At 52.5% G+C, this 14180-nt stretch overlaps 1 protein-coding gene across 1 annotated transcript; it reads right to left on the bottom strand.

Moving 5' to 3' along the window:
- Positions 1–1315: 1315 nt before the first annotated feature.
- On the bottom strand, positions 1316–13922 carry RAB5C (RAB5C, member RAS oncogene family). Its single transcript, XM_015651162.1, has 6 exons — positions 13785–13922; positions 5251–5495; positions 4061–4212; positions 3653–3775; positions 2838–2931; positions 1316–2464 (listed from the first exon to the last, which is right to left on the bottom strand). The coding sequence occupies exons 2-6, from the start codon at positions 5414–5416 to the stop codon at positions 2349–2351; spliced, it is 651 nt and encodes a 216-aa protein (XP_015506648.1). The 5' UTR covers positions 5417–5495; positions 13785–13922; the 3' UTR covers positions 1316–2348.
- Between the last annotated feature and the right edge of the window lie 258 nt (positions 13923–14180).

Below are 14180 nucleotides of genomic sequence, written 5' to 3' on the forward strand. Positions count from 1 at the left end.
CACCCGCGCTCAGGCCCAGGCAAGCAGCAGGTGTGTGGGCAGGCAGCAGGAATGCAGGCAGGAACGCCTGTTTGTGCTAAAGCCGCCCTGAGATCAGACAGCCCATTGCCCACACACACCAGGAACAGCAGCAGGTCCCCAGCCTCGATACTGAGCCCCTGAGCACCTGCTCTGGCAAGCAGCAACACCCTCCTGAGGGCATCACAGATACCTGGACAGAGACCCCAGGTCCAGGAAGAAACCAGGCACCCACAGAGAGGAGCCAGCAGATGGCAACAGCACTGCACACAGTGCTCACTGGAATATTCTGAGTGGGATCAGGGATGCTCTTCTCCAAAACTGGTCCATCTCTGGTGCTTGGGGAAACCACCAGCATCAGTCCACCCCACACTGTAAGCACTGGGTGGTCCCAGCAGCTCAGCAGTCCAAGCACAAACAGCACCACACAAATGAGGTGTACTGGGGACCACTGCAGCCCACACCCCACAGGCAGCCCAGGCTCGAGCGTGAGTCCAGGCACTCCATCACTAAATCACTCCACAGACCCTTCCTGCTTCCAAGATTTTAAGGAAATCCAACATGAAGAAGAGGCACTGAGACCTTGGGTAGCAGATGAAGGGCACATAAGCCAAGGCTGTTCATACAACTCTATTCACAGCTCTCCTGTGACTGAGCCTCTTGCAGCTCCTCGGCTGAGGGGACAACAGGTTTCAAACGCAGCACATCTCCATCCTCAGCCTCTCCTGAGCATGAATGGTGCTGTCAGCAGCACACATGGTAGGATAGAGCTGCAAGGGGCTGCTCCTTCTTCCACATTGACTCCAGGTCCCAGGGTGTTGGGGTCTCACAGTCCATGCAGCAGTGACAGGAGAGCAGCATCTTCCAAGGCCATCGTGCTCCAGGGACAGAGGCATTGTGTTCATGAGTTCTGGTGCACCATATCCCAGGCTGTCCCACTGCAGAGCAGAACTCCTCCACACACTGATTCCCCACCTCTTCCCAACTGCATTGTAGTTTCCCCAGAAATATCAAGCAAGGAATAATTCCCACAGTTTCCCTCAAGCTCCCTTGAGCACACTGGAGCCCAGTGAAGACCAGCACCATCATCACTGGGAGGAGAGCAGATGTGCAGGAGCAGCTGCACAGCCCAAGCTCAGGAGCCCCACTGCTCCCTCCTCAGGAAGGAAGGGCCCCATTTCCCTACCAAGGTGTGGGACATATCAGCAGGAGCCCAGCACATCTCAGCCTCCACCAGAACTGCTGGGCTCAGGTCCAATCCCTGCTGCATTAACAAACATGAACATTGTGGTTATGATAGGTTTATAAAAATTTTGTTTTAATCACACAAAACTGAAGTTTGTGATGAAGACTAAGTCAACAGTTCCTCTTAAATACCAGGATGCATAAGACACTGCATTAGGCACTAGGCAGCAGCCAACATCAGTTAGAGTCTGGCAACAGAAGCCATTTAATACCTCCCTTCATTCTTTGTGGAATTACAGGCTTTTGCAATACACGTCATTCTCACCGACAGGTTACCCAAGGTTTCCCCCACCCCACCTCTGTACATCAGTAAACCTTGTGTATTCCCACCAGAGCAGGGTTAACAATATTAGTGGCATCACAACCATCAAGAAAAGGACAAATTTCTATACAAGATTTTTTGCAAAAGTTGCAACAGGATTAGTGCATTACGACAGAACCGAGAGAAAAGAAGAGTTGGCATGCTGGAGTCCAACACAAAGAAAGACAACAGGCAGCTCGTTGGATGTACTATATTGACAAGATACTGATTGGTTACATGGAGAAACATACAATACAAAATACAGAAGAAACCAGTTTTGCTTCCCTCTGCCCCACCCCAAATACTCATCATTGATTTGGTCAATAAGTGGCCCAAGAGCCGGAGTTTGTCTCTAATGCTACAGTTTAGTGGTTGTTCTGGGCGCATCATACGGGATCAGCCTCAGCTCTTACAGACAGGGAACTTAAAACACGTGTCCCAATATCCCTTTGTTTCCCATAGTGAACTACAGTGCTGTGGGACCTGGCTGCTGCTGGCCTCACCCGCGGGACGGCCACGCTGGCTGGGCAGACACCAGGTCCTGCATCCACCACCACCAGGAAGAGGGAAGAGCAGAAGTTCATATATTAAAAAAGTGACTTAAGACTTAGAATTGAATTAGTATTTGTACAGAAAGGTGCAGGTGGAAGAACTCCCTCCAGCCTATGATCAGAAAGGGATGGAGAATCACAGCGGCGCCGGCAGCAGCCGCCCTACGGTAAGTGCGATCGTTAGCGTGGGTTCCAGTCACGTCCTCCAAGGGCTCGCGGGCCGGAGCAGCTGCTCAGTTGCTGCAGCACTGGCTTCTGCTCGGCTGGCTGCTCTCCTGAAGGTCCACCACCCGATTCCTGCCTGGGCCACCAGGAGCATTCTGGGGTTCATTTTTTGGCAGTTTCTTGGCTGGAAAGAAATAGGATGTTAGCAGGGTCCTCCCGAGAGGCCAACCTCCTCCCATGCACACCCCAGGCTGGGTTCAGCCTGCTCCCACCTGAGCCCTCACTGCCAACAGAGGTTGGGACAGAATGGAAATGCACATGCACCCCATCCTTGGCTCTGGCTGGCATCAGACCTGCTCCCATCTCCATCACCACCCCAGACACAGGGGCAGAGAACCAGCTTTGCAAGGCTAAGGCTCCACACACTCGGGGAAAGACCAGCCACACCACACTGGACACCTGCCCCAGTAAAAGCCACCAGCCCTGGCTGACACAGGACCCTCTTGGGCTGCAGTGCTGGTGCTCAGAGCTACCCCAGCCCTACACACAGGCCGTACCTATTGCCATGAAGATTTCATTCACATTCATCGCTGTCTTCGCTGACGTCTCCATGAACAGCAAGCTGTTGTCATCTGCATATGTTTGTGCATCCTACAAACAATCACACCAGAGTGCTAAAGGCAGCCTGCCAGGAGCCCCAAGCAGACTTCTTGCACTTGTCACTAACTGCTGGAGAAACACTATGTACTACCTTGGGCCAGAAATTGCCTCCCCTGTCCCTGCCCCCACCTGGCCTGGACAAACCAGGGACATGCTCCACCAGCAGCCCTGCACAGCCAGTGTCCCTCAGCTGAGCTGGGGCACAGCCTGACTGAGCCACATGCACACACACTGGTCAGCTGGGAGTGTGTCACCCATTGCAAGGGCACCACAAGCAATCCTGTGTGAGGGCTGGGTAAGAACCTCTCCTGAGCACTTGCCTCAGATGAGGAAAGAGCTGTGAAGAGCAGAGACCAAGCTAGGAATGATTCCTCATGTGTCTCGTACCCAGAAGATGCTGTTTCACACCCTGCAGACATCCCCACATGAGTAAGGCAGCAAAGGAGGCTGAGGACAGAAGCTTGTGCTCTGTGGACCTCCTCCTCCACATTCACCAGGACTTTCACCAGCCAGGGCCACATGTGCTATGACAGAAGCAAAGGCAGGGCACAGATCCTGCTCAGTGGCATCCTGCACTCCTCAGCACAAAACCTCACGTTCATTCTCCATCAAAGCATATTTTACATAGCTGCCACCTCCCTCACTTAGGCAAAAATCAAAAATATGCTTTCCTGACCTGCTGGGGAAACAACTTCTCTGGATTCCCACTCACCTGGAAGTCCACAGCTCTCTTGTTAGCAAGGTCTGCCTTGTTTCCTGCTAGTGCAATTACAATATTGGGACTAGCCTGCCTCTGCAACTCTTTCACCCAGTTCTTGGCTCGTACAAATGTGTCCTGGAAGCAAACAGGAGGCAGCAGTCAGGAAGGGCAGCCGTGTAGGAATCCACAGGGCAGATATGATTAGAACAAGGTTTTCCTGTAAGGAATGTTCTGCCTCTGCAGCACTTGGCAGCAGGATCCTTTATCAGCTCACAGCCTTGGCCAGAGCTGAGGAAGAGGCCACGAGCAGTTCTCAAGAACTTGGCACCCACAGCCAGGTACCTGCAGGGCTCTGACCCACACACACTCCCAGGGGCACCAGGAGGCTCCTGGCAGCCCCCCAGCCCTGCCCACACTCACTGTGTTCGTGATGTCGTAGACCACGATGGCTGCCTGAGCCCCCCGGTAGTACATGGGGGCCAGGCTGTGGTACCGCTCCTGCCCCGCCGTGTCCCAGATCTCAAACTTCACTGTTGTGTCATCCAGACACACTGTCTGTGTTAGGAAGGCAGCTGCAAGAGAAGGGGTTTTGCCTCAGCTCCGGCAGGACAGGGCCCAGAGCCAGCACAGGAGCTCGGAGCAGCTCTGCTGCCGCAGGGGAGCGAGCTGAGCCCTGGAGACGCCAGTGCCACTCGCTGTGGCAGCTGCAGCTCTGCTGTGTCACACTCCCTGCTCACAGCAACCAGGAACCATCACACAGTGACAGGAAGGTGGTCTGGAGGGCCCAGGCAGCAGCTGGCCCCTGGAGCATCCAGACTGCCAGACCCTCTGACAGAGATCATGCAGTGCAGTTGTGGTAGCACCCTGATCAGACCTGGGGAGCACCAATAACACCACCCAACTCAGCCCACTTACACCACACTCCCCAGTTTAATAACTGGTTGTTTTCTTGTCACAGTGAGTCTAGGACCATGTGTTACACCCAGCACAAAGACACAGGTCTCAGATACAGATTGAGGCAGAGCACAGCACTCCACAGAGGAGCATTAGGCCCTGCTTGCCAGTTAGCCACACTTTCAGCTGTGCTTACTTCCTGCACAGGTCACAGAAGGACAACTCAAGCCTTTCCTCAGGACACCCCCCAGTACTGCTGCTCAAAGACCCACGTGCCAACCAGCCTTTGGTTGACTGGTTACACCGTGCTAATGATTTCAAGCTAATAAACTACTAGACCTGAAAGCACTGTGAAAGTAGTTAACAGTGTCAGGCTAGAAACAGCCCCAAAATCCCAGGTCATGGTCTCAAAAGATAATTAAGGGGTATAAACCAAGCTGAAGGCCTCAGTTCCAATTAGAAGCTGGAGCTGAGGCACTGGAAACAAAGCCTCCTCAGAGGTAAAATGCAGGGTTGCCATAGCGTTATTCTCTGCTGTGCTGATCATTACACCAACAAATAAATTGTGAACCAAGAGTTAAAGCATTAACTGTTTGGCTCTATTTATAGCAAAAATCCCAGACCAGACCAAAATAGCCAGTCTTGCTTCTGACACCCCAGACTGCCCCAGCAAGGTCAGCACCTCCTGGCCACAGGCATCTGGAGCTGGCACTCACCTCCAATTGTGCTCTCCTGGTACTCGTGGAACTGCCCCTTCACAAAGCGCAGGACCAGGCTGGACTTCCCCACCGCTGACTCGCCCAAGAGAACAAGTTTAAACTGGCAGATTTTGTTCCCAGCAGCTGGTCCATTCGGTCGGGCAGCTCCACCTCGACCTGCCATTGTGGTCTAAGTGCAGGAGTGCCGAGAGTTAAGGATGCTGCAGGTTCTGCACTGGGATCCACCTGTAGGCAGGTTGCAACTGGAAGAGGAGGTCAGAGTTAGTGACATGCTCAGGGACCAGCTGTACCAGTTCTAGAGAGTGATCTGCAGTCACCATCAGCACAGACTGGTGGTGGTTCTTTCCCACAGTGGAAAGTTATTGGCTGTGAGCACCACAGAGCAATTCCTGCTAAGCAGCAGCCACTGCAGCAGGATCTGGGTCTGCAGAGCCTCCCTGGAAAAGAGGGAATGGTAATACAAGCTCTCCTCCCCACCAGTGGGCCCTCCAACACTTCCACCCTGTATGGATGTGACACAGGCCTTGCCAGCACCCAGCACACAATGGGTGTTATTAGAGCTTTGTCTATTCAAACAGCAATCCCTCAGTTCACAGAGGTAACTGGGGTTGACCTTTAGCTCCCTCCTCCTTTCCTGAGTTCACAAGGAAGCAACTTCAGACTATCAACACTATACAGAACCATCCCAGTGCCACGAGGCAGCTCTGCAGGCCATGAGACTTTTGGACAAAAGGAGTTTCCAGAGCGGTCTGTTTGTCCTAAGGCACTTAAACCACAACATTCTGCACCCCCCAGTGGGCCCAAGGATGGCCCTGGAGCCAGGAAGGTTGTCTGCTACATGGGAGGCACCTGAGGAGGTGCCCACCTCAGAAAGGCACCTGACAGCAGCTCTCTGGGCACAGGCTGTCCCCTCCAAAGCTGACAGCAGCTCCCCCTCCCATTCCTGCTGCACACCAGGGATCACCACCCAACCTGATCCAAACAGAGGCAGCACCTAATGCTTCTCACACCCATCCTGCTGCCTCAGCACCCTTATCCCACAGCATTCCAGGTCATCAGGCTACTGGCCATGTTCCTCACATGGACTGTTCAAAGCCAGCATGGACAGACAGCATCCCCTGGGATCAGCACTGCCAACCAGTCCCCAGCACCAATCTCCCGAGTGGTGCAGAAGCACAAAACCATGGCAGGAACAGCAGGACAAGCTGATTTACATCCAGAGTTACCCACAAGTGAATCCCAGGGCCTCCCTAAGCACTAAGCTCTGCTGCCTGCAGAGAACAGGAATGCTTTCCAAGTACACAGTTACAGATTTAGGCACATTTCCTGTACCCTTCACAACTCCCACTTCCCTGTGGATGATAAATGCTACAGCTGATTGCATCTGCTCTGGATCATCACTTTCCCTTCTACTCTCCTAACACAGGCTGTTGGTTGAAAGAAAATGCCCCAAAAGCCAATTTCTCCTTGTCCTGAGAGTATCCCCAAAGAAAGTCTGTGTACATCCTGCATTTTCCCAGTAAATATTAGATATCCATGAATAAGAAGTTTAAAACAGGTCAAACTGGAGCAGAGTGTCCTGTGAACAAGGCTCAAGCCTATTCAGCACAGAGGAGAGTTTCAAACAGCTGCTTTCCAGGGCAAGGCCTGTCCAGCTGTGACTGCTTGAGGTTACTTTACATATGCTTCAAGTTTAAACAATCCACACAGACAGGGAACCTCCAGCCAGTCCAGAGCTCCTCTGGAGCCTGTGAGTGCCAGCACCTTACACAACACAAAGCACTTGAGCACACATTGACCTAGAGACATCTCACCTCAAATTGCTCTGACCAGGAAGCAGTCAGACACAGCTGTCAGGCTGGTACCAGTCACCAGAGCTGGCAGGTAGGACAGAAACTGAGGAGTAAAACTTTTGAGTACTGTGGGATGTTTCAGGAGCCAGAGCTGTGATGCCATTGCTCTGAGTCCAGTCTTGGGTTAAGCAGGAAAAAATATTGTAATTCAGAGCTGGATCCTTGCAAGTAGCATGGTCAGCACTACCCTCCCTCTTCTGAGAAAGGGCAAACACTGACAGGATGAGAAAGTTTGATATGAAACAAACAACTGGGCTTTGCTGGACGGTGAGGGAGCAGAGTTGCTTGCTCTGGCCAGGAACAGCTTGGTCACCACCAGGTTCAAGAGGCTCAGCAGCAGCTCACCATTTCTACCAGCCTGAAGAGGCTTCCATCTTTTAGAGTTTCCTCCCTAAACAGAGCTTACAAGGGAACAGCTTTGGTTTAACCTTGTATTTATAACTCCCTGGGCAGTCTATCAGCTCCACTGCTGCTCCAGACCAACATTCTGCACAAACACCATGTGAATCACAGTGTGTCTGAGTTATGGCCTCCCGAAATCTGATAGCGGCCATTCCCAGAGCAAAACAAGGAAATGAGCTTGTTGACATCCTCAAGTCTTAGCCTGACCTATATTTCACAGATCTTGATGCATTTTGCCATCTGGTTGTGCTACATGAACTCCAAAGGAATTAGAAGAACACATCTATGTTGAGCTCACTGTGGACAGCCACTGATCAGTGCAGGCAGGGCAGCAGCCAGAGCCTCGACTGCTCCAATTATGGAGAAGTGGATCATCATCATCTAAGGGTGGTTTGAGGCTTGGATACAAGTTTATATGGCTTCATGCTCACATGAGAAATTGCCATACCTTTCAGATGTTTGAGTGGAATTTAGAGACCCTAACTGGTCACTGGTGGCCTTGGGCTAAGGACATACCCAAGACCTGGATGGTCACAGGAAGAAACAAATAATTGAAGTGGCCACCAGTGCTGCAGACAGCAGCTCTGTGGCAGGACAGGTATAGCCAGCTGGAGTGATGGTGGAGTGCTGAGACCCCTGCACCTCTCAGCTGCTACAGTGAATTCAGCTTTAGCCTTTAAAAAGGCTGAGTGAAAATCAGCTCTTCAGCAACACAGAGGAAAGAGAGATGGAGCTTTGTATCTGATTTCTTTGGAGGCTTTAATTCAGCTCTTTGCCCCAAGAAATCTCTGTATGAATGCTACTGGCCTTACAGAAATCTGACCTTTTATCTTCTGCAGGTCAGGGTGTGTTAAAGGGAACAACCAATAAGAAACAGATTTAACATGAACCAAAAAGGATGCTGGCCAGGTGGTTTTTTGCTTCACCACACCTGGAAGGTGGCCAGCTAAGGTTTCTCCCCTAAGGAGCGTGGCAAACTGTATCCTAAATAGTTTCTTCCCTCCAAGGAAGGATGGTGTATTGTTGGCTGGCTCACTGTCCCCCACAGACAGGCACTCTGCCACTGCCAACATGTTTGAGGATTCCAGTCAGACAGAACTCGGCTCTGCAGAGAGAACAAGCAGCTGAACTACACAGCCTGAACCTGTGCTAGATCAGCCTACACCCACTAGTGGACACTGACTTGAGGAACAGGGACTGTTTCCTGCTCTGTGAAGCCATTTGTGGTGCTTGGGGAGCTGTTCATCCTCCCACCTCTTTCAGCAGAGAATTGGGCATTCACCCCTCCCTGCTCCCCACGAGAACCCCAGCACTGACACTTGAGCCATGGCTCAGGCAGACCAAAATAACCACAGCAATAGCACACAGACAAGGGAAAGCAGCTGAAGTCCCAGCCAGCCATGCTAATTCAAGCTGTCAAGGCCATGAAAAGGAAGGGCATGGTGGGGTACTCCTGTAATCAAGATTAACAAGCACTAATTTTCCTACTAGTTTCTTTTAACTAGTGAAACCCAGAACTTGGGAGATCACAAGACCTATGAAAAGGCTCTTGCTGGTTTGTTTACCTGCCCAACCCACCTCCTGCTCACTGAAGCACACACAGGAGCTCTGCATCCCACAGCAAAAGCACTCATTTTTTTATTGTGAACTCTTAATATAGTTTGTTGTTTGCTTTGAGATCAAAGTCAAGTACCAATTCCTGATGCTGTCCCACAAGTGAGAGCTCCAGGTCTATCACCTCTGCATTTGTGCTCTTCCAACCCCTCTGCTTTCCAGGGTTAGCTGGAGGGGGCTGTACACAGCCAGGAATATTAAATTCAAGAATCTGAATGCCCTAAATGAGAAAGCACATGCCATGGCTGCTGCACTCCCTGCCTGCCCAAGTGTAAGATCATTCTCCAGAGCTCTCAGGATGCAGGGGAACAGCAACAGAGCCCATTGGAAACAAACCTACCCAGGATAAGAACACAAATCTCCACAGGGGAATTACTGTCAGACCCCCATGTTAACCCCTGCAGGAGACCCCACCACAGGGAGGCTGCTCATTGAGAGTGTCAGAATTTAGAGAATCTGATATTTTTGCCATCTTCACCCAGTAGCAAGGACTACTCTGAAAGCTGAGGATATTTAGAAACCCAATCCTGAAGACTCTGGTTACCCAAAGGACTGCTGCTGCTCTCAGCTATGCAAGGAGTTGCTTCACTGGGGATTTGTTGGCTTAGAACCAAAATACTCAAGACAAAAGCCCCAGTGAAGTATTTATCTCGTTAAATAGCTGACAGCGTTACATGAATTCCTTGGCAAAGGAAGCTCTGAAGTTACCCAGAGGTTTTGCTTCACCTCACACTGCACAGGCAGCTGGCCCAGGGCTCCACAGGCAGCTTCAGGACATGGAGTCAGGAGCAACTTCCATGAGCAGGACCAGCAGAAAGTGTGGATCCCACCAGAACCACACACTGACCACACTAGCCCAGGCTAGCACAGCATGGAACATCAACCCAATATTCCAACTTAACAATATGACTAATAAGAACAAACTTCCTGAGCCTGACTGCAGGAGGGTCCAGGCTGCTGATAAAGAGGAACAGATCCACCTGCTACAGAGGAGATGAACCAGGAAACACTCAACCCACAGACCTCAGTCCCATCAAGTCTTATGAGTTTCAATAGTCTACCTCCCTACCTTTTCCCTCCCCAGAGAATGAGTCCTCAGTGCCCTGATCAGCAAGGACACAGTCTGGAGCTCAGGACTGCTCTGAACTGGGCCATTCTCCACTTCAGCTGGCAGGAGATGCACTACAGCCCTCAAGTGCAGATTCACAGACCCAAATCAGCACAGACAGCAGCACTCCTATGGGTGTGACTAACTTATGATAGTGTAACAACTTCTCTCTGCAGTCACACATCCAAGACTCACAAAGATTTGGACACTTTCATCTTAATTTAGAGGTAAATAGGATTTCCATTCCAAAGTTGAGCTAGTCATTCAGCTACAGAGCTGCACTAGTACCAGCTCCTTCTCATGCACTTGATACACACATCTGTTTCCTGACATTTGCACATCCATGGCCTCTGGAGCAGCCCCAGCAGCCAGCTGTTTTCCAAAGCAGCTTTTCCAAAACAACTCTATCCTCAGAGATTTCAAGGCCACCACCCTGCTGTGACAATCCCTCCAGCACAGACTTCTGTGGAAGAATTTTACATCACCTTCCTCTCCCATTAGCTGCCCACTAGCTCCCTGTCCCACAGTAGCTCCCTCTTGGAGCCCTCACCCACTTCCAGTTATCCTTGGCACAGCAAGGCTGGAGAATCAACTCATGAATGCCTGGTCTGACCCAAATGGAACAAAAGCATCAAGGCTTTAATTCTCCAGCCAAGGTTGTTTAACTCCTGTTCCTGACACTGACTCCTGTTCAGATACCCTCGACAGACACAGCTTTGCTTTGACCAGACACTCAGCACATGCCTTGGATAGCACCCACTAGTCAGTCAGCAAGAAGGCAACATCAGCAATGCAAAGCAGCAAACTGCCACCTGCACTGCAAAGAATCTGTGACCTTCAGAATATCTTTCCCAGACTGCACAAAGATCTCCTGCCTCAAGCAGCTCCTTATTTGGAGCGCTACCAAACCAAAGCAAACATGAAAACCAGTGTTTTCTTATCTGTTTATGCAGAGTTGCTCCAGCAGCTCATTCCTGTGCTCCAGGGGAGGACAGCATTCCCCCCAGAACGCAGATGAATTTTATACCCCCCCAATATTGTCACATCCAGGAAGGTTCCCTGTTTCTGGACAGCATCTACAATGTGTTCAATTTTATTCTGACAACTTCTCAGGACTTGCATAAGAGGCTGCAAACTTCATACCCCAAGGGAAGAAAACAGCTGACTCCAACATTTCTACATTCTATCTTCTTTTAAGTCTGCTGACAGGAATACTCTGGGCTACACCCACTTCATTAGAAGCGTTCCCATTTCATTTCCTGTGTGTGAAAGCACTTGGCATTCCTTCCCCCTCCCTCTTCAGGGAGATGCCATGACCACCATCCACTAACTGTGCAGCAGCTGAAGAAGTTTGGATCCAGAGCTGATGACTGGCAGGGCCTAGAGCAGCCCTCCAGCTGATCCCTGCTGAGATGCAGAAGAGCTTTGCATATAATCCCACGTCTCAGCACAACAATTAGGTTTGGCCAAGCACACACACAGCAGCAGACAGTTCCTTTACACACTGCCCAACGCATCACTGGTTTCACAGGAAAGCAAAGTGTACTCTACTAATGCAAAATTAGATAAATGTTTTATCTTACTATACTCATATCCACATGCCAAGCCAGCCTTTCCCTCGTGCTCTCCAGTAACTCAAACCCTCTCCAGGAGTCCATCTCGCCTTGCCTTGTGTTGTTTCATTACCTGAAGAGGCATCAGCCCCTACTTACAGAGCCTACAGGGACCCCTCATCACTGCCTGCACAATCTTTAACCAAATGTCAGCTAAATCAGCCAGAGCATCTTAGGAGAGGTCACCCCAGAAGCAGACTTTTGGTCTGAAGGTATTGACTGTTCCAGCAAACTGTTGTGACTCGTGAGGGGTCTGAGGTGATTTCAACACTGAGATCCAGGTATGACCCCAAACATTCCTGTCCTTCACCTCCCAGATCCAGCCAGGCACGTGCTTTACCTGCTTGCCTCACTCCAAGAATGCATCAAGATCAACATTGTCCTTCAGCTGCCTACAGGTACTATCCTGAATTCTTACCCCTTTTCAGACATAGTTCTTTCACCTCATTATCCAGGTAAGCTGAAAAGAAATGTAAAAGACTTTAAGAGTCAAGGCAGTAGTGAAAATTAGTGGATATTTCCAGGAAAATCACTCAGACTGCAGGGCATGTCAAGACAACTGGACTGAGTTTGCTTTTTTGGCCCCAGCCAAGGCTCAGAGCTGGCTCAGGAGCCCCAGCAGAGCACAGGCCCCATGTCAGGCTGTAAACAGGGCAGCTCAAGTGTGCTGACCCTCCACACAAAAAGCTAAGAATAGCAGATGCAAGTTGTTCCACACCAGACTTAAAATAGTCCCTCGACATATTCTCCTCTCCAGCTTCCTTACAGGACTGAAAACAGGCAAGGTCAGAGCTCCAACAGCCACATCTGAGGGCAGCAACTAAAGGTCAGCTGGGCCAGGGTCAGAGCTGGGCCGGGGTCCTTGCAGGTCACAGCACCACTCACAGCTCCTGCCCAGCCCCAGGAGCTCTGTCAGTACCTTGAGCATCACCAGGAACAGGGTCTGAGCAGTTCCCCAGGATTTAGCAGGGCAAACCTGTTGCTGACACTCACACCTGCACTCCCACATCGATCACACTCCCAGCTCACACAGCAGGCTCTCTCCCGCTGTGACAGAGATCCAAGGACTGCTTTGCTTGAGATTCTCTTACAGACAAACCACAAAATGTCCTTGCAGCCCGTGGGCCTCGCTCAGGGCCCTACAGCACCATGGGTTTTCCTTCACAAGGGCCCTGGAGGGGCACAGGGCTGTGTTTGGCACCAGTACTGACCCAGGACAGTCTCCCCTGGAGCCCAGTTGCAGTAAATCAAGTCATGTCCCTCATTTCAGCCGTTCCCGGGAACCCAGCTGGGCTTCCCAGCTCCTGGAGCTCCTATTCCCACCTCAAAGGCTGAGCAACTACTACAAAACACGAAATATGACCCCACCATAAAACCCCACACCTTCCCCAATCCCACTGAAGCGCGGGTCAGTCCCGGCTGAGCCCCGGGACAATCGCACGGTGCCGGCTGCACGGGCCCGTTCCTGCTCACAGCCAGCCCGGAGGAGCCCCCCCGAGAACCCACAGCGCCGGGATGTCTGTCCTGAGCCGGACACCCTCCCCTGGGCCGTGCCGCTCCCCGCACCCGGCGTGGCTCCTGTCCCGTTAGCGCTCACCGCACAGCGGTAGCAGCAGGCCGGAGCCGCCGGTGCCCGCGGCAGCGCCGCTCCCCCGCCCCGCAATTCCCGCAGGGCCCCGCTAGGCCGGCGCACGGCGAGAGGGGAGGGTACCCGGCCGCCCAGAGCCCCCACCCTGCCGGCGGCGGCGCCCGTCCGGTCCAGCCCCAGCATCGCCCCGCCCGGCACAGCGGCGCCACCGAGCCCCCGCTCCACTCCCGTCACGGGGCCCCTGAAGCGGCGGGGTCCGGCTGCCGACCTCGGCCGGGCGAGATCCCGGGAAACTGTGTCAGTTCCGGGTCCGGCCACCTCAGGGCGAAACGAGGGGCCGCGGCCCCACTCACCGCCCGCAGCGCCGCTCCCGCCGGTGCGTCTCGCAGGCCCCGGCCCTCACTTCCGCCTTTACCCGTTCCGCTTCCGGACCCGACCACCCCTTCCGCCCCCGTTCGCCGGCCATAGGTAGATGCAGCTGCCAATCAACTGGCCCCGCCCCACTAGCGCCCCGCCCCTTGCAGCGCCCCTCCTCAATAAGCGCTGCATGAAGTCATGGCGCGCCGCTGGGACTGCTGGGAGTTGTGGTCCGGGGGCGTTCCGGTGCGACCGGCCCCGTGGGGTCTCGAGAGGGGCCCCGGACAGGGCGGGGAGGCCGCGGGCAGAGACTCGGCGGAGCCGGGGATGGAAAAATAGAGGCTTTATTTCTCGGTGTGGCGGGGAGTGTGGGAGAGGCGGGGCGGAACAAC

The sequence above is a fragment of the Parus major genome, chromosome 27 (genome assembly GCF_001522545.3).
Source record: "Parus major isolate Abel chromosome 27, Parus_major1.1, whole genome shotgun sequence".
NCBI classification, from domain to species: domain Eukaryota; kingdom Metazoa; phylum Chordata; class Aves; order Passeriformes; family Paridae; genus Parus; species Parus major.